This window comes from Scyliorhinus torazame, chromosome 11 (assembly GCF_047496885.1).
Source record: "Scyliorhinus torazame isolate Kashiwa2021f chromosome 11, sScyTor2.1, whole genome shotgun sequence".
Classification (NCBI taxonomy): Eukaryota; Metazoa; Chordata; class Chondrichthyes; order Carcharhiniformes; family Scyliorhinidae; genus Scyliorhinus; species Scyliorhinus torazame.
In genome coordinates, this window is record NC_092717.1 from 228,889,783 (window position 1) to 228,914,339 (window position 24,557).

At 44.0% G+C, this 24,557-nt stretch overlaps 1 protein-coding gene across 1 annotated transcript in view; it reads left to right on the forward strand.

The window, feature by feature from the left end:
* Window positions 1–20,828, forward strand: part of LOC140385829 (guanine nucleotide-binding protein G(s) subunit alpha) — a 31,914-nt gene extending 11,086 nt beyond the window's left edge. Inside the window, exons 4-7 of the mRNA XM_072468395.1 lie at window positions 11,266–11,386; window positions 16,403–16,533; window positions 17,549–17,616; window positions 18,922–20,828. Coding sequence (XP_072324496.1) covers window positions 11,266–11,386; window positions 16,403–16,533; window positions 17,549–17,616; window positions 18,922–19,068 — 467 coding nt within the window. The 3' untranslated portion in view covers window positions 19,069–20,828. The remainder of the gene's footprint in view (window positions 1–11,265; window positions 11,387–16,402; window positions 16,534–17,548; window positions 17,617–18,921) is intronic.
* Window positions 20,829–24,557: the final 3,729 nt, after the last annotated feature.

Below are 24,557 nucleotides of genomic sequence, written 5' to 3' on the forward strand. Positions count from 1 at the left end.
TCCTCCAAAGCTTTCATTGCCTGCTTCATTGACTAGACATAACTTACGGTGAAACCATTCATGGATGGGTGGTAAGGTGCTGACTTAATATATTGAACTCCACAGATTTTAAGTAGTCTTCGAACCCTTGGGCTGTAAACAATGGCCCATTGTCGCTCATGATCTGCTCTGGTTTTCCGAATCCCATAAAGATCTCGTCGAGTTTCTGAATAGTGCCACTTTTATAAAAAAAATAAAATAAAAAAAAATTTGAGTACCCAATTAATTTTTATCCAATTAAGGGGCAATTTAGCTTGGCCAATCAGCCTACCCAGCACATCTTTTGGGTTGTGGGGGCGAAACCCACGCAAACATGGGGAGAATATGCAAACTCCACACGGACAGTGACCCAGGGCCAGGATCGAACCTGGGACCTCGGCGCCGTGAAGCTGTAGTGCTAAACACTGGGCCACTGTCAATAGTGCCACTTTAAATGTGCATCTACAACAACCATGAACATGTGCCCTTCGACCACCAAAGACAATGTGTAGATGTTGCCATGGCATTTTAGGCCACTCCCATGGAGACAATGGGGACACCGGCAGTGCGTTCCTTACCCGCGCACCCCAGCATAGTCCTGCTTTTTCTTCTCTTCTACTTGGGCATCAGTTCCTGGCCACCAGAAGTAGCTTTGTGTTAGTTCCTTCATTCCTTCATGTAATTGTTCCAATACTCTTTGACACAAATTTTGAGTAATAATTACTGTCATCCCCCACAACAGCCATCCACCCTGTGCTGTTAATTCAAGTCTCCTGGAAATGTGCGGTTTTAATTCGGGATGTTTTCCGGCTATCCTCTTCTTTAATACCATTTCCAGCGCCTTCCCCATCACAGGATCATTTCCGGTTAGTCTTTGGACTTGAGCTGCAGCCACTGGAACATTCTCGATCTGTGAACAGTAAAATATATTATCATGACTAGGTGTTGTTTGACCAGCTAGTGAAGGTAAGTGTGATAATGCAGTGTTTTTCAAACATTTTTTTCCCGGGAACCGCTTTTACCAACCGCCCGACCTCCGTGACCGACGCCACCCGAACTTCGCGACACACTATTTTTGCTTACCTTTAATGTGACAGGTGAACCCGCGTTGTCCTCACAATCTCACTTGCCTTGTCATTCAATGTTAGATTTCTGCTAAGGACTTCAGCTGATGATTTAAGTTCTCATGGTCGTGCAGGCTTGGAGGGCCAAAGGGCCTGTTCCTGTGCTGTAATTTTCTGTGTTCTATCTTCTCGTTGCATCCTTTGAAAAAAATCAAGAAGTTTGTCCTCGAACCCGCCATGCTTATTCTTCAAATGCCTTTGAGGGTTTTAAACTTTCATTTGCCAGTACTTCCCGCACATAACACACATGGGCTTTGCATCCACATTTGCAGTGGCACAATTAATGAAGCCATACCTCAAGAAATCATTCTTGTACTGCTTTGTTTCCGATTTCAGCTTTGTCTTAATGGGTTGTTCATCAGAGGCCCTGGAGCTCACATTAGCACTGCTTTGCCCTGCCGTGGGCTCTCCTGGCAGCTTTCTCCAGCAGATTCAGTTGTGAGATCCTGGCCTGTTTGTGTCTCTGGTCCTTTCTTCCTTGTTACAAAATGATTAATCTTCAGTTCTTCACACAGTCCTGTTGCCTGCTTGCTGGCAGTTTATAAAATGGAGGAATTGCTCCGTGATTTCGTACTCAAAGTACCAAGTGATGTTAGCGTGACGTTAGCATATGTACAGGTGTGTGTTGGCACTTCTCCCGTGACCGGGAACACCGCAACAGATCGCTCAGCGACCCTCCAGGCCACCCACACGCGGGTCGTGGCCCTGAGTTTGAAAAACTGAAATAATGCATGCACGTTGACATGATTTTTGAATTGACGTTATTTGATCTCGTAGGAATTTGCAGATAGTATCAGCGACCATCGTTGGAATTTATTTGCAGTCAACGAAGGGATACCTTTGTGTGGCCCAAAAATAGCTGCTAAGTGTCTGTGGTCCATCAGCAATGTGAAGTGACAGCCATACATGTATTGGTAAAATTTCCATACACAAAATACAATACTCAACGCCTTCTTCAACTGAGCGCAGTTAGATTCTGCACTTGTTAATGTACGAGATGCAAAAGATATAGATCTTTCTTCTGCTGAAATTAGTATATATGTGATACCACTGATAAAACACGGTACGGTGAAGCATCACAGACAAGTTGTATGGTAACTTCAGGTTGAAATATACCAACACTCCTGACTTTCTCATTGCTTCTTTTGCAGATTAATATGATTTTTCACATTCTGTTGTCCATTGCACACGGCAACATATGTAAGGGTTTCAATAGGGTTGCCAGATTCTGGACAAATTGTCCATCACAGTTGATTAACTCTCGGAATGACCTAAGTTGAATGACATTCATTGGTGGCGGAGCCTCCTTAATAACTTTCATTGTTTTTAGGTGCTTTATGCAAACCCTTGCTATCAATTAAATGTCCGAGATATTGTGGAGATGTCTGGAAGAAATCACATCTCTCTTTCCTGACACCAAGCCCCTGAATTTGGAGTCACTTCAGTGTAGCTTCTAAGTGTTGTAAATGTTCTTGTTTATTTGTGCTGGTGACCAACATATCATCTAGGTCAGGGTTTTTCAAACTCCGGGTTGTGACCTGCAGGTGGGTCGCGGGCAGGTGTTGGGAAGGTCGCAGAGCAATCGGTCCCACCGTTCCCGTGGTGGTTCCCGCTGTTCCCGTGGTGGTCCCGATCGCAGGAGAAGCACATAACAGCCACTACAGGCTTTTACGTGGAGAATTGCGGCCACTGCCGCCTTTTAAATGGAGGTACAGATTAGGCTGCTGATGGAGTCTTCCAGCCAGAAGCGGCAGCAGAGAGTGGGTCATGTGAATTGATATGAAGCGCTGACCAAAGACGTGCTATTGGCGCCAAAGCAGGGAGCAGAGTTGCTTCGACTTTGTAGCTGTTGGCAAGCAAGGCAAGTGAACTGTGCAGATCAATGTTTTTTTAATAGTAAGAGATGCCCAGAATCTCAAATAGGCAGTTTACCTCTTGGAGAGCATTTCACAACAAAAGCTGCTGGAGAGAATCCAGGGCAGGGCAGGGCAGAGCTAGTGTTAGTGTTAGAGCTCCAGGGCCTCTGAAAAAAGAAACAACTCGGGACAAAGAAGTATAAATGATTTCTTGAGGCCTGATTTTGTCAATTGTGACAATGCAAATAAGGAGGCAAAGCCCATGTGTGTTATATGCAGGGAAGTATTGGCAAATAAGAGAAGTTTCAGATTTTGAAAGTGAAGTGGTGAGTGAAAAATTCCTTTTGAGGCTGAGACCGCAGAGTCCGGTATTAACTTACAGCTGACACAAAATTAAAAGACTACGCTGCTGCAGCTTGCCTGTAATACCATGTGAGCCAAAAGCTCACGAAGCCATCAGCATTCTGGTGTAGCACTTCCCAGGAATGTCCAGTGCTGAGTAAACGTGCATTCCGTGGTTATTGCCGTCACGACGACCTACATGTGTGAGGTTGGATTTTTCGTTTTCATAAAGATGAAATGACACAAATGAACTGGCTGAGGCCTGCACACGATATGCACATTGCCCTCTGCTCCACTGACCCTGATTCAAGTGAGATCATGAGGACAAACCATTAAAAGGTAAGCAAACATGGCGTATGTTGCAACGGTCGGTCGCCGTATGTCACGAAGGTCGATCGGAGAATGTCACTAAGGTCGGTCGGAGTATTTCACGAAGGTCGGTCAGCGTGTGTCATGAAGGTCGGTCGGAGTATGTCACGAAGGTCGGTCGTATGTCACGAAGGTCGGTCGGTCGTATGTCATGAAGGTCGTTCGGCATATGCCGCGAAGTCAAGTCAGCGTATGTCGCGAAGGCCGGCCTGAGTATGACGTGAAGGCCAGTTGACATGGGTCACAACGGTTAGCTGGCGTAGATCGTGAAGGACAGCCGGCGTGGGTCGTGAAGGTCAGCCGATGTTTGGCCATTTGCCAAAAGCAGGTCCGAGGAAAAAAGTTTGAAAAGCACTGATCTAGGTAACACTGTGCCCCCTGTAAATCTCTACGGATCTGGTTATTTGAGTTTTGAAATAAAGCTGGTGCAGACATTATTCCAAAGGCAATCAATCTCTTGTAGCGGAATACGCCTATGTGAGTGATGATGGTGAGCAGGTGTGGAAATTCAGCTGCCGCATTCATTTGTAAGTAAGCCTGCAATAGATCAGTTGTTTTAATACATTTAGAGTGCCCAATTCATTTTTTCCAATTAAGGCGCAATTTAGCGTGGCCAATCCACCTACCCTGCACATCTTTGGGTTGTGGGGGCGAAACCCACGCAAACACGGGGAGAATGTGCAAACTCCACACAGACCGTGACACAGAGCCGGGATCGAACCTGGGACCTCGGCGCCGTGAGGCAATAGGGGTGATAGATCAGTCTTGCTGATCTTCTGTCTCCTGCTAGGCCTGCAAACAAATTTAATCAATAGTAGAGGGTATTGATCTGCACATAAAACCAGATTGATTGTCGTCTTAAAACTCAACAGATATGAATTGTACCATCCTGCTTCGTGACAGGTACAAAAGGGGTTGCCCAGTCACTAGTGGTGATGGGTTTGAAGACTCCCGTTTCCACAAGCCTCGGTGGTTCAGATTCTACCTTTGGCGGTATTGGATAGGATATGGCTCCAACCATGGGACCATAGAATCCAGACAGCGCACAAAGAGGCCATTCAGCCCATTGACTCTGCATCAGCCCTCTGAAAGAGCATCCCACCCAAGCCCACTCCACCGTCCTATCCCTGTAATCCCACCTAACCTGGACACTAAGGGGCAATTTAGCATGGACAATCCACCTAACCTGCACATATTTGGATCATGGAAGAAAACTGGAGCACCGGCTGAACCCCACGCCAACATGGGGAGAAAGTACAAGGTCTACACAATCACCCAAGGCCGGAATTGAACCCAAGACCCTGGCACTGTGAAGCAGCAGTGCTAACCACTGTGCCACCCCTACAGACAACCTTGATACATTTCAGCTGGCGACTTTCCTTGATGTTCAGGGACACTTGTACACCTTTCATGGACCCCAGTGTGTCTTGAAAAACTATGCTGTATTTTCCATTGTAGTCTGTAAGTATGATTTTGAATCAACTGAACTGTTTACAGTGCTCCAGTTCAGTTTAATCCTTTCTTACCAAGAGCAGTCAAAGAGAGCTGGAAACTTCCTCGCACCACATGGAGTGGTAACTCTGGGGTTTGTCCACTTACCTCAACCTTGACTGTGATGTAACTTCTCAGTGGCACTATCTCTCCAGTAGAGCTCCTCAAGATCACATCTGGTTTCAAGGCAGGTGTTAAGTTTATGTTCATCGATGGTCTCAGGAATTCGGGAGATGGCACCTCCACATCGAGCTCCATTTTAATAGGTTGCCCATTTAGTTTTGGCACTATCCAAAAGCGGTGTGACTCACCCTGGACTGTTCAACTTCTCATCAGAATGAAATTCTCTAGTTTGATTGAGGTTGTTGTTTTCTTCCACATTGTGAATTTTCGTAGTTGAATTTGTTTTGTTTCTTCATCTGGAGAAGGTATTTTACTCCAGCAAGCTCTTGCTCTGTGACCAGTTCTGCAACAATTCTTAATTGGCTGTCCTTGCTCCAGCAATCAGACTGTGAATGGCCGTTTTTGCACAGTGATGACGGGCCTGTTGCTGGGTGGATGTCTTCTGGGCTGCATCCAGTTTATGGATCATCGTGCTCGCTCTGAGCTGAGAAGCATCCTGAGCTGTGAGCTCCGTCAAAACAGCAAAATCAAATGTCAAAATCTTCAGACTTAGATTGCATTCTATTAATAACCCTCTTTGTATTGCTTCATTTTTCAAACCACACACTAAACAATCTCTAATTGTGTCATCTAACAAGTTGCCAAATTGGCAAAACTCTGCAAGTCCCTTGAGGGTTGGAGTGAACTGCGCAATATATTCCTCTCCTCACTGATTTCGATGAAATCGAAGCCTCTCTACAATAACCAAGGACTTTGGTAAATAATGATCTAATATTTTAACCAAATCTTGATATATCTTATCCCCAAGTTCTTGGGCTGAACTAAGTGTCTTAGCAAAGTAAAAGTTTTGCTTCTAATTGTACTTGGGAATACGGGGACTGTAATCTCTTCTGAAATTTTATTGCTAGAATATAATAATGGAATCTCTCTGAAAATGATTTCTAGTTCTCCAAGTCTTCATCAAAAGAGCCCATCGCACCAAAATCTTGTGCCATTTCTCATGATGTTGGAATGCTCTCCCCTTCGCTTAATTAATAATAATCTTTATTATTGTCATAATTAGGTTTACATTAGCACTGCAATGAAGTTACTGTGAAATACGGTGGTTTAGTTCATTCAAGAATGCTTACCAATTTCAAATAGCTTTAACTTACATCACCATTGACTTGCAACTGCTTTAACTTGCATGCAAGTTATGATAATCTTTTGTTCTCTGCCCCACTCTACCTTTGTATCTTACTGTATCGCACATGGTGAGCCCCACTGCCTGACTCCTCAGATTGCTGGTTCAAAATTGGTATGGGCCCTTCCTTTGAATTTTTGGCCATACCGATTCCGATGCCAATGATTTCTGACCTTCTGTTAATCTGTTGATCAATCGATTTTCTTTCTTCTCATCCGTTCCTCATCGTCGGTTTCTTTTTGTAAACTGTTGCATCTTTAGGCTAACGGTGCAAAGGAAATAGATTGCTGAAGCACATGGGTTTAATGCAAGATCAACAGAGGTGTATTGTTTAGGTCTTCACTGTACGAGGTTAGGCACTAGATTCTCCAAAAGCCTGCAAAGTAGCTGATGGTGTCACACATGTCACTTGATTCCATTCCTAAAGAGACATTGCACACAATTGCAATAACCCACATATATACCAAAATGATGGCGCAGATTTATTCTTGTGCAGCCTGGAGGATCAATTCTCCTAACTCAACAAAAATAATTTTGATTCATATAGACCAATCTGCTTATTGAATCAAATAGACCAATCTCCTTATTGAATCCTGTAGACCAATCTCCTTATTGAATGTGGATGCCAAACTGTTGGCAAAGATCCTGGCCACACGGATTGAGGATTGTGTCCCGGGGTAATAGGGGAAGATCAGACGGGATTTGTTAAGGGATGACACCTGGCGACCAATATTAGGAGGCTCTTGAACATAATCATGATGCCTACAGAGGGTTACGAAGTTGAGGTGGTGGTGGCTATGGACGCAGAGAGGGTCTTCGATCAGGTGGAGTTGGAGTACTTATGGAAGGTCCTGGGATGGTTCAGGTTTGGGCAGGGATTTGTTGGCTTGTTCCGGTTGCTTTATCAGGCACCAGTGGCAAACATGCAGATGAATCGGGTGAGGTGGGTGTATTTTAGACTGTACTGGGGGACGAGGCAGAGGTGTCCACTTTCCCCACTGCTGTTTTCCCAGGCCATAGAGCCTTTGGCAATGACGCTACGAGCTTCAAAGGTTTGGCAGGGAATAGTACAAGGGGGGGTGGAGCATTATACAAGAGATTTGCTCTTGTATATATATCAGAGCCATTGGGTGGGGGGGGGATTGGAGAGATTATGGGGATACTAGAGGAATTCAGCCGGTTCTCGGGATATAAATTGAGTATAGGTAAAAGTGAGGTTTTTGCGATCCAGACAAGAAGGCAGGAGAGGAGATTGGGGGAGATGCCATTCAAGGTGGTGGGAGGGAGCTTTAGGTACTTGGGTATCCAGGTGGCACGGGAATGGGGACAGCTCCACAAATTGAATCTGGGTAGGCTAGTAGAGCAGATGAAGGGAGACATCCGGAGGTGGGATGCTCTCCCGCTGTCTCTGGTGGGGAGGGTACAGACTGTGAAAATGACAGTCCTCTCGAGGTTGCTGTTTGCTTTTAGTGTCTCCCAATTTTTATCCCCAAGGTGTTTTTCAGGAAGATGAATGCAGTAATTTTGGGATTTATTTGAGCCGGTAAAACCCTGCGGGTGAGGAAGGTGCAGCTGGAGCGGCGGAGTGGGGAGGGGAGGCTGGCTCTTCCCAACTTTAACTATTAGTGGGCAGCGAATATATCGATGGTCGGGAAGTGGGAGAGTGGTCGGTGTGGGAGCGTTGGAGGTGGCATCCTGTAAGGGCGCAAGTTTGAGGGCATTGTTAACGGCACCTCTGCCATTCTCGCCGTCTCCTCCACAAGCCCGGTAGTAGTGGCAGTCCTGAGGGTGTGGGGACAGTGGCGGCAGCACATGGGTTGGAGGGGACTTCGGTGTGGGCACCGATATGCGATAACCATCGGTTCGCTCCGGAGGGGCTGGATGGGGGCTTTCGGAGGTGGCAGCGGGCAGGGATCGAGAGATTTGGTGACCACTTTCTGGATGAGGGTTTTCTGAGTTTGTAGGAGGAGTTTGAGTTGCCAAGTGAGAACGGATTCCGTTACCTGCAAGTGAGGGATTTTGTACAAAGGAAGGTCTCGAGCTTTCCATGCCTCCCGCAAAGGGGGATACAGGATAAGGTGATGTTGAGGACAGGGGTTTGGGAGGGGATCGTCTCGGACATCTATAAGGAGCTGATGGAGTGGGAGAGAGCCCCAATAGGGGAGGTGAAGAGAAAGTGGAAAGAAGAGTTGGGGCAGGGGAGGGAGGGGTTGGTGGCTGGGTTATGGGACGAGGCCCTGCGGAGAGTTAACACGTCCTCACCGTGTGCCAGGCTCAGCCTGATCCAGTTCAAAGCGGTCCACAGGGCTCATATGACTGTGGCTCGGATTAGCAGGTTCTTAGTGCACACCAGTCTTCCACCTCCTCTATGTGGAGGATGTCCTGCGAATAATGTACACATGTTCTGGGCGTGTCCGAGGCTGAGGGGCTTTTGGCAGGCATTTGCGAACGTCATGTCAGAGGTCCTGCAAGGGAGGGTGGCTCCAAGTCCAGAGGTGGCGATCTTTGGAGTGTCGGAAGACCTGGGTGCCCGGGGTGGGGGGGGGGTGGAGAGAGGCCGTTTTGACCTTTGCTTCCCTGGTGGCCCAGAGGTGGATTTTACTGGGATGGAGGGACTCTGAGCCACCGAACTCGGGGGTTTCTTAGGCTTGAGAAAATTAAATTTGCCTTGAGGGGTTCGTTACAGGGGTTTGCTCGGACTTCTTCGAGAAAAATTAGACTGTGGGTCGGGGGGGGGGGGGCTTGGAAGTGACGAATAAGGGTAGGAAAACCAATGGCAAGAGGGCCGGGAAGGGCTGGCAGTGTGTTTTATAAGTGGTTGGGGTTTGTGTTCGGGGGGGGGGGGGGGGGGGGGGGGGGATGGTTATTTTGTTGTAGTGTTAAAATTATAAATGCCTCAATACAATATTTTCTGAAAGAAAAAAAATGTTATGATAATTGGGATCTTTTTTACCTCATTGGAACCAATTTGAATTGAAAAGGAACCCACCACCTGAAAAATTTGGGCTCTTTGGCCTGTTGATGGTCGGCCCTTTTACAAATGGTGCCATCTGTGTTAATGGGATGGCAAGTCTACTGGTCCCTTTTGCTGAGGCTTTACAGTGCTGTAAACACCCAATTTCAGTGAGTTAATACTCTTTCGGCGTGTTCTTCAAAAGAATAAAGATAAATGGAGTGGATTGATCATTCAAGAAGAACAATCGACCCAACGCCTTTTACATAAATGGTCCCTTTTGGATAAACCATAAAGCAGCCTACCAGCCTTCTTACTGTATCCAGAAATCCCCTTCTCTTTTCCCTCCAAAAACACATTAATTACCTAATGAACTCATTGGGTTTTTTTCCTCCCCAACAAGCCAGCATTTGTTGCCCATCCCTAATTACTCTATTAGCTATTCTGCACTGTTGGCCTGATATTGCATAACAGATTTTCACGCCTGCAGTGCACATAAGTTCTGAAGATTGGTCTTTACGTTAGCACCACAACAGTGGCATTCACAGCAAGCCAACATGTAGTCCATGCTCAGTTATAAGAACATAAGAACTAGGAGCAGGAGTAGGCTATGTGGCCCTTCAAGCCTGCTCCGCCATTCAATGAGATCATGGCTGATCTTTTGTGGACTCGGCTCCACTTTCCCGCCCGAACACCATATGAAATGAAATTTGCTTATTGTCATAAGTAGGCTTCAAATGAAGTTACTGTGAAAAGCCCCTAGTCGCCACATTCCGGCGCCTGTTCGGGGAGGCTGGTACGGGAATGGAACCGTGCTGCTGGCCTGCCTTGGTCTGCTTTAAAAGCCAGCGATTTAGCCTAGTGTGCTAAACCAGCCTCTATTCCTTTATTCTTCAAAAAACTATCTGTCTTTATCTTGAAAATGTTTAATGAAGGAGCCTCAACTGCTTCGCTGGGCAGGGAATTCCATAGATTCACAACCCCTTGGGTGAAGAAGTTCCTCCTAAGCTCAGTCCTAAATCTACTTCCTCTTATTTTGAGGCTATGCCCCCTAGTTCTGCTTTCATCCGCCAGTGGAAACAGCCTCCCTGCATCTATCCTATCTATTTTGCGACTCATGCACTAGGACACCCAGGTCCCTCTGCACAGCAGCATGTTTTAATATTTTATCATTTAAATAATCCCTTTTGCTGTTATTCCAACCAAAATGGATAACCTCATATTTGTCAACATTGTATTCCGTCTACCAGACCCTCGCCCATTCACTTGGGGACCAAGGACACATTGCCCTTGGTCCCCAACTCCAAATCATCTATGTAAATTGTGAACAATTGTGGTCCCAACACTGATCCCTGAGGGACACCACTAGCTACAGATTGCCAACCAGAGAAACACCCATTAATCCCCACTCTTTGCTCTTTATTAATTAACCAAACCTCTATCAATGCTACTACTTTACCCTTAACGCCATGCATCATTATCTTACGCAGCAACCTTTGGTGTGGAACCTTGTCAAAAGTTGTAGAAGACTTCAGCTTTGAATGATCATTTTGGATATAATCAAATCTGTTCAGTATGCTATCTTTGCTGGTGAAGCCACTGATAGTATAGTTATCATTAAGTTCTGTTAAAGATCAATTGATTGTATAGTTAGCATTGGAGGCAATAAAACATGTCTTCACCAAAATATGTTAATACACAAATTCAGGCATATTTTTTTTCTGCACCCAGTAATTCTGTTGTCTTCTTCCCTTCCCCATTCCCCTACCCCCCTTTGATTGGCCCACTGCAACCTATCGCATGTAGACGTCACGGCTATTATTTTTGTGGTGGCCAGTAGTAGCTACAACATGGTTATAAGGGAAGACAATAACACCAATCGACTCCGAGAAGCTCTTGATCTCTTCAAAAGCATCTGGAACAACAGGTAAAAAATAATCTTGCCTTTATTTTTCCCACCCACACTCTAGTCATCATTTGATTGTCAACATTCGTGCCACACAAGTGCCAGGCAATGGCCATCTCCAACAAGGGAAAATGTAACCATCTTCCCCTGACATTCAACGGCATTACCATCGCTGAATCCCCCACTATCGACATCCTGGGGATTACCATTGACCACAAATTGAACTAGCCATATAAATACTGTGGCTCCAGGGCTAGGAAGTCTGAGGCAAGTAACTCACCTTCTGACTCCCCAAATCCTGCCCACCATCTATATGGCACAATGGCATACTCTCCACTCGCCTGAGTGAGTGCAACCCCAACAGCACTCAAGAAGCTTGAGGCCATCCAGGACTTAGCAGCCCACTTCATCTTCACCCCATCCACCACCTTAAACATTCACTCCTACCAATGCCCATTGGCACCACTGTGTACCATGCAGCAACTCACCAAGGCTCCTTCAACAGTGCCTTCTAAAACTGCGGCTTTTACCAACTATAAGTACAAGGCAGCAGAAACCTGGAAACAGCAATACTTATAAGTTGCCCTCCAGGTCATTCACCACCCTGACTTGGAAACATATCGCTGCTCCTTCACTGCCACTGGGTCAAAATCCTGGAATTCCCTCCTTAACTGCACTGGGTGTACCAATACTGCATGGACTGCAGTGGTTCAAAAAGGAGACCCACACCACCTTCTCAAGGGCAATCAAGGATGGCCAATAAATGCTGGCCGAGCTAGCGGTGCCCACATCCCATGAAAGACAAAAAACACTTTTGAAGTTTCCCTGTTTAAAGGGTAACCGATGCTCTTTTTCCCCCCAAATGTTTAGGGCTGCGCTTGCTGCAATTTCCAGGTTTTTTTATGTCTCTTCTGACTTATAATTATTAGGAATTGGACTAAGACTTCACAAACTTAATTTGCTTTTGGCTTTTTTTTGTGGCCACGTATGAGAAGAAATGTCAAAGGCATATCCCTCAGCAGTGGCAGGGCTGCGGTTTGTTCCGTTCGACAGAATCATATTTTGATCAAGGGGATAGATTTCGAACAGGTCTAGCAACTCGGGACTGGGCAACCATGAGGTTTTGTGGGACATCAGCAGCAGAATTGTATCAACTACAATCTGCAACCCCATGGCCCAGCATATGCCCCACCAGCCAGAAAAACCCACAGCCAGCAGCCATCTTTCCTACTACAGCTCTCTACTCACAATTATGGGTTCAGAACTTTGACAATAGGCAGAATACAACCGCCGTGATCAGGCTATTGGCCTGGTGGTTACCCAATTGGAAGAGTGCCCAGAAGAAGCAGGCCCTTAATGTCTTAACACTCAGATTTTGGAAAATCTGTGCAGGGGCCTGATGGATTCAGACTGTGTTGAGCGGCAGGCACTTTGGGATGGTTGGCACCTAACCTGCAACCAGGCCAAATGTTTTCAGTATGAATAGGAATTCCGAAAGACTCCTGCACAATGTACTCATAGTCCGACCGAGAAATAAAATAGATAAATTCCAAATAAATGTTTGCTTCCATTAAAAGAAAGAAATACTTAATTTTTGCGATTCTGTCTGGACGTTTCCCCAATTTCATGTGTGAGATTCTTTTCACACAATTCTCCTGGAGGATTGGAAGGAGGGATCGGAGTGATTATTACCACAGCTTTGGCAGAAAATCCTGTTAGGGCCTCTTAAAAATAAATGAAAAATATATAAGTAGAGTAAACACTATTTCTCCAAATGTGATTATATTTGCAAGTACAATATGATTTGGTATTGGTTTTAAATGGCATAATATTGATACCTTTGATGCCTCTCTGTATATTTGTGGTAACATGCCACAAGACAGGAGGTTGTAGCTTTGATATTCTGTCTGTGCTGAGTTAGGTAATGGCAGCAAGGATAATATTACAGGTGCCAGAATTAGCCGTAGCTTGCCTGAACCAGGAAATGGGGAAAATGTCAGCTCGTTCCCACTCTTGCTCAGCATCCAGTGTCTCCTGCTGTGGAGCTGATGTGAAGTGCGGATGTTAGATGAGGTCAGAGTTAGGTTTGGCAGTGATGCGTTCCATAGTTGAACACCCAGCATGGGCTCTTGGCTAAAGGATGGTCACTTGTACTACATGTTTGAGAATGATCAACATCTGAGGAAGTATAATCACAGCAGGGGAAGAGAGAGAGAGGAAGAAACAAATTACATGATGTAACTTCAGATACTTCAGTTTGTTACATAGACCCAGGCCATTTGACCCAGCTTTTATGCTCCAGAACAACCTCCTCCCACCTCTCTTCAGCTAAACTCATCAGCATATCCTTGTTTGGTATCTGGTGGTCTGCTGAGAAGCTGTGACGATCTGGCTGGCTGAGAACATTGCAGTACTGGCACAGTAATTAACTATAATCTCCAACGGACAAAAAAATGTACCTTATGTAATGCACTTTATAAAAACTCTTTTACATTGCTGCAGGACTTGTGACCAATTTCAGGTACAGCATAAAATTTGAAACCTTGCAACATATATATAGATATATACTTAATGATCCACAACCAAGAAGTTGACGGGGGTGGGTGATGCAGCATTTCAGTGCAGCTTGGCAGGGTGCATATTTTACACGTGTGGGACATTAGCCTAAATCCCATCCATTTACTGCCTTTGGAGCAAGCTATTGGTGAGGATGTTTGCTGACGGACAGGTACACTGGGCCAATGGCTTCCTTCTCAACTATATCCTTTTAAGATTCTGAAGGCCACAACTCTATTTCAGTGCCTTGTTCGAGGGCTGCTTTGGTTTGTGGCAGCGTGCTATATGCATATGAACAAAGGTACAGATTAGGAGCTTGAGTAGGCCAGCTCTGCCTTTGAATAAGATCTTGGCTGATCATGGGCAGGACTGGGACTGGTATCCTTGGGGGGGGGGGGGGGGGGGGGGAGTTGCTGGAGCATCTAGGGAGGGTTTAAACCAATATGGCAGGGGGGTGGCAACCTATGTAAGGATTCAGAGCAGGGGGAATCAAGAACAAGAGAAAAAGACAGCAAGGAAAATAAGAAAGTGATAGGCAGAGAAATCAAGGGCCAGATCCGATAAGGGCACAGTAAAAAAATATAGTAGGGATGAGACAAGATACATTAAAAGGATTAGCCTTCAGGTTTTGCAACTGGGGGCAGCACGGTGGCTAGCACAACTGCCTCACAGCGCCAAAATCCCAAGTTCGAACCCAGCCCTGGGTCACTGTCCGTGTGGAGTTTGCACATTCTCCCCGTGTTTGCGTGGGTTTCGCCCCCATAACCCAAAGATGTGCAGGGTAGGTGGATTGGCCACGCTAAATCGCCCCTTAATTGGAAAAAATGAATTGGGTACTCTTAAATTTATTTTTTAAAAGGCTTGGAGCATTCAAAATATAATGGATGAATTAATTGGGCAGATAGACGTAAAGGGATATGATATAGTTTGGATTAGTGACGAAATGTGAGGTTATCTGATTTGGTAGCAAAAATAGGAAGGCTGATTATTATTTGAATGGGTGTAAATTAAGAGAGGTGGATACTCAGCGGGACCTGAATGTCCCTGTGCATCAGTTGCAGGTACAGCAGGTAGTAAAGAAGGCAAATGGTATGTTAGCCTTCATAGCGCGAGGATTTGAGTTAAGGGATAGGTATATTTTACTGTAATTGTATAAGGCATTGGTGTGGCCACACCAGAAGTATTGTGTGCAGTTTTGGGGTCCTTATCTGAGGAAGGATGTTCTTGCTATGGAGGGAGTGCAGGGGTTTACCAGGCTGATTCCTGGGATGGCAGGACTGTCATATGAGAAGAGACTAAGCCAGTTAGGATTATATTCATTGGAGTTTAGAAGAGTGAGGGGGATCTCATAGAAATTTATAAAATTCTAACAGGATTAGACAGGGTAGATTCAGAAAGAATGTTCCTGATGATTGGAGAGTCCAGAACTTGGGGTCAGAGTTTGAGGATAAGGAATAAACCTTGTAGGACTGAGGTGAGGAAAAATGTCTTCATCCAGAGAGTGGGGAATCTGTGGAATTCACTACCACAAAAAGTAGTTGAGGCCAAAACGTTGTGTAATTTCAAGGAGTTAGATATAACTCTAGGGGCTAAAGGGATCAAGGGATATGGGGGGGATCAGGGTATTGGACTTGATGATCAACAATGATCATAATGAATGGCAGAGTTGGCTCGAATGGCCGAATGACCTCCGCCTGCTTCTGTTTTCTCCACATTTTCCTAGTCTGATCTAATTGTGGCCTCAACTCCACATTCTGCCTACCCCCGATAACCTTTTACTCCCTCGGTAGTCAAGAATCTGTCTACCTCTGTCTTAAAAATATTCATTCACCCTGCGCCTGGGGAAGGGAGTTCAAAAGATTCACAACCTTCTTGGGAGAAAAGATTTCTCCTCATCTCCATCTTAAATTTTTAAGTTTTAAACTGTGTTCCCTAGTTCTAGTCTCTTCCACCGGGGGAAACGTCCTTTCAGCACCCTGTCAGGTCCCCTCAAGATCGTATATGTTTCATTAAAATCACCTCTCAATGTTCTAAACCCTGAAAGATACAGGCCAGCCTGTTGAACCGTCCCTCTTATGATAACCCCCTCACCCCAGGTATCCGTTGAGTGAACCTTCTCTGAACTGCTTCTAACCATGCATTGATACCCTTCCTTAAGCAAGAAGACCAAAACTGTACACAGTACTCTAGATAAAGTCCCACAAATGCCCTGCTGTGTACTACGTAATTGTGAGTCTCCACATCCTGTCACTGCACACTCCGCAGCTTTATCTTCCACACTAGGAAACTAATAGTTCACAGACAAATGAAAGGACAAATTCACATTGACACCGATAAGAAATGTTGGGTGAGTTGCAAGTAACCCTTGGGCCATGTTAGATGTGTACTACAGTGTGACTATTGCTCAAATTCCAGATAACACGACACCACCTAAGTAGAATGAGCTGTTTTACCATGTGCTTGTTGTTGTCCCTTCGCTAGGTGGCTGCGGACCATTTCTGTCATCCTCTTCTTGAACAAGCAAGACCTTCTGGCTGAAAAAGTGTTGGCAGGAAAATCCAAAATTGAAGACTATTTTCCAGAGTATATACGCTATACTACACCAGATGATGGTAATGGTTTCAGTGACTTATAAATTGTGCCGAGCTTTTTTAGGAACATGGAGCAAAGGAACAGTGGGAGGCCATTTAACCCCTCAAGCCTGTTCTCCCATTCAGTGAGATTGTGCCTTATCTGTGGCCTAACTTCACCCACTGGCCTTAACTTCCATTCCCTTAATACCCTTGCCGAGCAAGAAATCTATCGATCTCTGATCTAAAATTCACAAATGACCCAGCGTTATTGCTGATAAAGAGACATTCTGTCAAAGATTTCTGTCTTGCCCCCACTCATCCGTACAGATGCAAGAATACCAAATTTCAAAGGGAACAGAATTTATACTGCATGAGAAAACAGGGTGCTGATTGATTTGCCAGTGGACTCTGGTCAGGTATTGCCATGGAGAATGCACCAGGGTACAGTTATCCCCCAAGCTTTTGATTTGAGTCAGAAAAGGCCAGTCGACTCTGCCATGGGGAATGCACCCATTTTACCTCAATAAACTAATTGCTCACGTGCCTTGATTGCATTTGTAAAGATGAGAAGTATTTTAAGTGAATTTATCGATGGCCTGTAAGGACTTTCTCAGTTCATTTATCATTGTTCAGGCCTCCCTCTGTCATATACCCTTATCCTTTCCTTTTAATGTATCCTTTTTGTTTAATCTCACCCTTTGATCTGGGATAATAGCCACTTTGGCGTTTTCACTCTTGGAATGCCATCAAATACTTGTATAAAACTTGCATTTTTGAAGTGGCATAATCTTAGAACCCCCCACTGCCCCCCTCTCCAAAATGAGGTGCGTTAAAGAAACAGTGCGCCTGAATTTAAATTTTTGGCATTAATTTCATTTTTGGAGCCATTCAAATGTCTATCAGAGGCAAGTCCGCCCGTCAGCCTTCCAATTATTGACCGATTCACTTCAACAAATCTTGGTATGATTGATAGCAAAACAGTAACAATTAATAAACTGTTTCTTGAACTGAGATTTATTTTTTTTAATTCATTGCTTCTTTGTTTTGGGAACAGCAACCCCAGAGCCTGGAGAAGACACACGAGTTACCAGAGCAAAATATTTTGTACGGGATGAGTTTCTTGTGAGTATTCAATTGAGATTAATGCAGTGTTGGGAAAGAAATCCATGCAACAGAACTGCTGCTTGTGAACCAAAAGCAAAATCCTGCAGATGCTGGAAATCTGAAATAAAGACATAAACGCTAGAAATTCTCAGCAGGTCTGGCAGCATCGGTGGAGAGAAACAGAATTAATGTTCCAGGTCAAGAACCTTTCATCTGCCCCAGGAACACTCCTCTCCCTACACAGACAAGCTGAATATTTACAGCATTTCTGTTTCCAGTGGAGAGTTTTATGTTTCATTTCAAAAATTGAAGAGTAATGCCAAAACCCATAGTTTGAGAAGAATACAAGATAATGGACCCTACCCAAGGTTTTTCGCCATTTATGCTTCAGTGTGATTCTCTCCTCCTCTGTCTTTAGTTCAAGATTTTTTTTGTCTTACCCCTTCTTTCCCTACAATTGCATCTTCAAACTTTTTTATGGAGTATCAATGTAATTTGGTTTCATATTTACTATTATATTTTGATCTGGAATGGGCAGCATGGTGGCATAGTAGCTAGCACTGTTGCTTCACAGCGCCATTGTCCCTGGTTACATTCCGGCTTGGGTCACTGTCTGTGCGGAGTCTGCACGTTTTCCCCGTGTCTGGGTGGGTTTCCTCCGGGTGCTCGGGTTTCCACCCACAAGTCCCAAAAGACGTGATTATTAGGTGAATTGGACATTTCGAATTCTCCCTCAGTGTATCCGAACAGGTGCCAGAGTGTGGCGACTAGGGGATTTTCACAGTAACTTCATTGCCGCGTTAATGAAAGCCTACTTGTGACAATAATAAATGTTATTATTATGATAGGGAACAATAGGTGTTATAGGTCTGAATTCCCCAATATAACTTGACTAACCTTGTAAGATCTCTGTGCTCCTCCAATTCTGATCGCTTCCACATCCCTGATTTTCCACCCTCTGTCAATGGCAGCCATTCCTTCAGCTGCTTAGGCCCCAAGCTCTGGAATTCCCATACTAAAACTCCCTGGCTCTCTATTCATCTCTCCTCCTCAAAATGTATCCCTTTTAGTATCTCCTTGTCTGGCTAAGTGTCAAATGTTGTTTCGTAATGCTGCCATGAAGTGCCCCTTGGATTTTTAACTATGTTGAAGATGTTTTATAAATGCACATTACTGTTGCTCTAGTGATACAGTAAAGCTTGGTTTGCGGGTTTATGTGGCTGAACAATAAGAGGGTAAATCTGTAGTGTTACAAAGGGTACGTCCAGTGACTGAGTAACTTGGCAGTCTGGACATGCTCACAGCTGTTGTTTCTTTCCACAGAGGATCAGCACAGCAAGTGGAGATGGGCGCCATTATTGTTACCCTCACTTTACCTGTGCAGTAGACACAGAAAACATCCGCAGAGTATTCAATGACTGTCGAGACATTATTCAAAGAATGCATCTTCGCCAGTACGAACTGTTGTGATGGAGAAACAACCTGAGATCTTGATTTTTGGACTCCCTGATTCCTTTTTCTTAATGTGCCCGCACAGGGTGGAAGAAATACGAGTGAAGTGTGTCAACTTTGCTCTCTAAACTCTCTCTTCCTTCATTCCTTGATTCCTGTGTTCTCCCTCTCCATTTTATGCGCATCACATTGTTTTTTTTTAACTCTGCTTTTCCCTTTGCGGTTCCATTGAGCCCTCTGGCTACCTCTGTGTCTGACAGACGCCCGAGTACACCTCAGCCTGTCTCCCTGCAGGCTCGTAGCTCTACCGTCTAGTCGTCTCTGCCCTTGGGCAGCACATGATGGCACTACCTTCAGACCTCTCCCTGTCTGGGTTTCTTTTCAACACAACACTTGAGAGTACTTGATGGGGAAAATATATTAGGATGAAAATGCACTTTTTGCATCGGGTAATTAAAAAAAAACTGTCGAGGAAGTTCACACAATGTAGCAGCACCACGATATTTAATAGATTCACTGTTTTTGGCATTAAGACATGCAGGACGGCTGAAAGAAAAGGACCTCGTCTTGAGCCAGTGATGGCCAATGAAATAAAAAAAAGAGGCAGGATGTCCTACAAATAGGAGCAATTTTCTGAGGTCATTGGGACTACCGAGTCTCACCACATCTTAGATCTTGAACAGAAACTGCTTCGGTCTATACACCTAGGCTGAAAACTATCACACACTAATGTTTGTTCAAGCTGTCCATTATGATCCCTTAGCTTCGATCATGTATGGACAAATAGTCCTACATTTGTTTTTTTTTGGTTTGTTTTACTGCTGATTATTATCTTGTACAGACTGTAAAATGTATTATTTTGTACAACTTTATTGAAGAAAAATACTTGTAGAAGATCTTTGTGCCTTGATTATGGCCGTACCTGTAAAATGAGCTAAGATGTAAGTATGTTTGATTGCGCTGTACAGCTTTATGTCCAAACCCTGTCTACAGTAGTGGCTGGAGATGGGGGCGTTTATCTGTAGAGATTAGTTTTTTTCTGGTTTATAAAGAAGGAAAATGCTCTTTAGTAAAAGAAAACCTGTATAAATTATGCAAATTAACCACTTACCTTTACAAGAAGAGGTCAGAGGTGACGAGATGTTGCAACATCATTGCCTTGTTTTGGATTCTCAGCTTTAACACATCGGAATCCATCCAAGTGTCCAAAATGCAACATGGAATTATTTCTATGGGAACCAAGGTTTTTTTGCTAGAAGTATACATGTTTGGTAATTCTTCGGTCATTCATAGACTTTCACAAATGCGCAGGCATTGTGAATGTGTGAGCACCATTAGATAGGGTCTTAAATCCTTGTACCAACAGCAGCTTTTATTGTGCAAGTAAATAGTAAGAAACGGTAAAAAAAAATACTAAGGTGTAAACCTTTGTGTCTGGCCTAAGAGAATTACATAATGACATTTTTATTTCTCTTTTAATAAAGAGATATGTTAGAAAAGTTTATTTTAAATATTGTAGAATTTGAGATGTGTGGAAAATTTCTCAGACTTGAATAATTTATGCAAATCACATTCTCAGAACAAGTTGTGGTACAGTAAGGAAGAAAAAGCAAAAATCACTGTAGCAATAAGGCATGTCCTTTTTAGTGACTATTACACTGCTTTATATTTTATACTTAGGTGTTTTATGTCTCTGTGAGTATATACTTTTCATGTGTCTGAGATAACTTGTACAATTTGTACAATGTTAAAAAAAATTACAGTTGCAATAACGGAAACCCAGTTAAGTGTTAGTTCTATACTTTAAAATGGAGACCTGACGTGAAATATCTTCCCCGCGCCCCCCCCCCCCCCCCCCGCCCACTGTGCGTATCGTTTGGAGTTTTATTTTTGCCACCTCTATGCTTAATTAACATCTACCTTTGCAAAACCTAACTACGTTTCTAAGTAGGGAAGATGAGGAGAGGTGTTCATGTCAGGGGAACACATCTTACCTATAAAATATCGAGGCAAGCTTTGCACCACATGTTGATTTTCTATTAATGAATCAGATTGTGTTTATTGCTGTAGAGGTGATAAGATATCTTGTCCTCCCGTCTCCAATGCTGTGAAATTGAAATTCTCAAACTGAGAGCTCATCAGATCGATCAAGACTGACATGAGACCAAAATCCATAGTGTAACAGTTATAATCTGCTCTGCATTGCAAAACTCTAGCACATGCAGAAATTTTCACCTGTATTTTTGAATTCCACGATATTTTTCTAGGTGTAAATGACAGTAAACAGATGGTTTATAAATGGCTTTACAATTTAATGTCACAGTGCACAAACCTGGCGCAAATACAATAGGCCAAGTGGTCTCCTCCTGTGCCATAAACTATCTAGGATTCTTCCCTGCCATTAGGTGCTAGTAATCTAAAGCAATGTTTTGGAAACTGGATGTTGCACTTGGTAGTCTTTCTGCCCCCTCCCCCGCGATCCAAGCTTGGAATTCAGCACAAACCTTTGGCATCAAAATCATGTCTCACTGTTGGCTGTAAAGGTTCTTTATAGAATTTACAGTGCTGAAGGAGGCCATTTGGCCCATCGAGTCTGCACAGGCCCTTGGAAAGAGCACCCCAGTCAAGCCCCAACCTCCACCCAACCTTTTTACTTGGACATGAAGACAACTTAGCAGGCCAATCCACCTAACCTGCACTTCTTTGGACTGGGAGGAAACCAGAGCATCCAGAGGAAACCCACGCAGACATTGGGAGAACGTGCAAACTCCACACAGAGAGTAACCCGAGGCCAGAATTGAACCTGGGACCCTGGAACTGAGAGGCAGCAGTGCTAACCACTGTGCCACCCTGTGTGAAATAGGCTTGATTACAGGCTCATAGTCCAGGAACAACCAATTGCCTAGATGGTGCTATTTTTGAGTTTGGGTTTAGTTTACTTGCTATATAGAACATAACAGTGGTGGCTTGCATTTGATCCTGAGCAAGACGTGTTCAATGCTACCTCTTCGTGACAGTAATGGAAAAAGGAGTTCTGTGCCCCCAAGCAAAAAAAAAATCATGCAGGTCATAATATGTGAAATAAAAATATCTTCTGGTGGACAAGCATTTTACTATTAATTTAAAGAAAGGTGCTTTGTGTCAGGTGATCTGGGCACAAGAAGAGCACAAAATCAAGTTGTGTCAATACATATATTACAGTTTATTTTTCAAAATAATTTTTGATGGGTTGGAACAATGAAGCCAAAACTACAGGATTTTGATCTTTCTTGAATGATCTATTATTGCACTTTAACTCTCCTTGTCAGTAACAAAGGAAACCATCTGTCTTCCAAAAAGACGATATTTGGCAGGAATGCCACTCACTCACATAACAGAGACCATTCCTAGCAAGTATTGTGTATTGGGAGTTCTTCATTAATTCTGATGAAATCCGATAATATGGGAGTTGGGATCCAGTTAAGTCCAACCAGGATAACATCTCATATCCTTGGGAGTCTTTTTTTTTTTTAAGTGTAAATTAATCTTTGTATAAAAATGTTTGTAATGTTTTATTGTAATGACATTTCCAAAGGATCATAAAGTTTGCTGATCAATTATATAAATTAATAACTTTATAGAGATTAGTTGAAGTCATCCAGAGCAGGGCCACGCTTTAGGGGCGAGGTTAGTGCTCATCTTATAGAAGGATCTAAATGTAGATATTTCTGAAAGGATCTTGATTGTGATAAGTCTTGGTGATGAAAATTTCTAATGTTTTCAAGTACAACAGTGAGCAATTAATGTCCAAGACATATCATTATTTCAAATCTTCCTTTGAAAAGAGCAGACACGTTTAGGAGAGCAACAAAAATGTATTTTCAGATTGATAAATGAATATGTGGTACACCCATAAAATAGATAATTATGTAAAATGTTAGTTAATACTCCAGTGTGACTCAAGAATTTACTATTCATTAGCAGAACTGTAGAGATAAATGTCATTCCAGGGGGAATGAGGACATTGCAGTTAGTCTTATTGAGAAAAAGGAATGTAGCTGAGATTCTTGGAATCCCTATAGTGAAGAAGGGGGCCATTCAGCCCATCGAGCTTGCATGACCCTCTGAAAGAGCACACTATCTCGGCCCAATCCCCCCACCCTATACCAAAGAACAAAGAACAAAGAAATGTACAGCACAGGAACAGGCCCTTCGGCCCTCCAAGCCCGTGCCGACCATACTGCCCGACTAAACTACAATCATCTACACTTCCTGGGTCCGTATCCTTCTATTCCCATCCTATTCATATATTTGTCAAGATGCCCCTTAAATGTCCCTATCGTCCCTGCCTCCACTACCTCCTCCGGTAGTGAGTTCCAGGCACCCACTACCCTCTGCGTAAAAAACTTGCCTCGTACATCTACTCTAAACTTTGCCCCTCTCACCTTAAACCTATGCCCCCTAGTAATTGACCCCTCTACCCTGGGGAAAAGCCTCTGACTATCCACTCTGTCTATGCCCCTCATAATTTTGTATACCTCTATCAGGTCGCCCCTCAACCTCCTTCGTTCCAGTGAGAACAAACCGAGTTTATTCAATCGCTCCTCATAGCTTATGCCCTCCATACCAGGCAACATTCTGGTAAATCTCTTCTGCACCCTCTCTAAAGCCTCCACATCCTTCTGGTAGTGTGGCGACCAGAATTGAACACTATACTCCAAGTGTGGCCTAACTAAGGTTCTATACAGCTGCAACATGACTTGCCAATTCTTATACTCAATGCCCCGGCCAATGAAGGCAAGCATGCCGTATGCCTTCTTGACTACCTTCTCCACCTGTGTAGCCCCTTTCAGTGATCTGTGGACCTGTACTCCTAGATCTCTTTGACTTTCAATACTCTTGAGGGTTCTACCATTCACTGTATATTCCCTACCTGCATTAGCCCTTCCAAAATGCATTACCTCACATTTGTCCAGGTTAAACTCCATCTGCCATCTCTCCGCCCAAGTCTCCAGACAATCTAAATCCTGCTGTATCCTCAGACAGTCCTCATCGCTATCCGCAATTCCACCAACCTTTGTGTCGTCTGCAAACTTACTAATCAGACCAGTTACATTTTCCTCCAAATCATTTATATATACTACAAAGAGCAAAGGTCCCAGCACTGATCCCTGTGGAACACCACTGGTCACAGCCCTCCAATTAGAAAAGCATCCCTCCATTGCTACCCTCTGCCTTCTATGGCCTAGCCAGTTCTGTATCCACCTTGCCAGTTCACCCCTGATCCCGTGTGACTTCACCTTTTGTACTAGTCTACCATGAGGGACCTTGTCAAAGGCCTTACTGAAGTCCATATAGACAACATCTACTGCCCTACCTGCATCAATCATCTTAGTGACCTCCTCGAAAAACTCTATCAAGTTAGTGAGACACGACCTCCCCTTCACAAAACCGTGCTGCCTCTCACTAATACGTCCATTTGCTTCCAAATGGGAGTAGATCCTGTCTCGAAGAATTCTCTCCAGTAA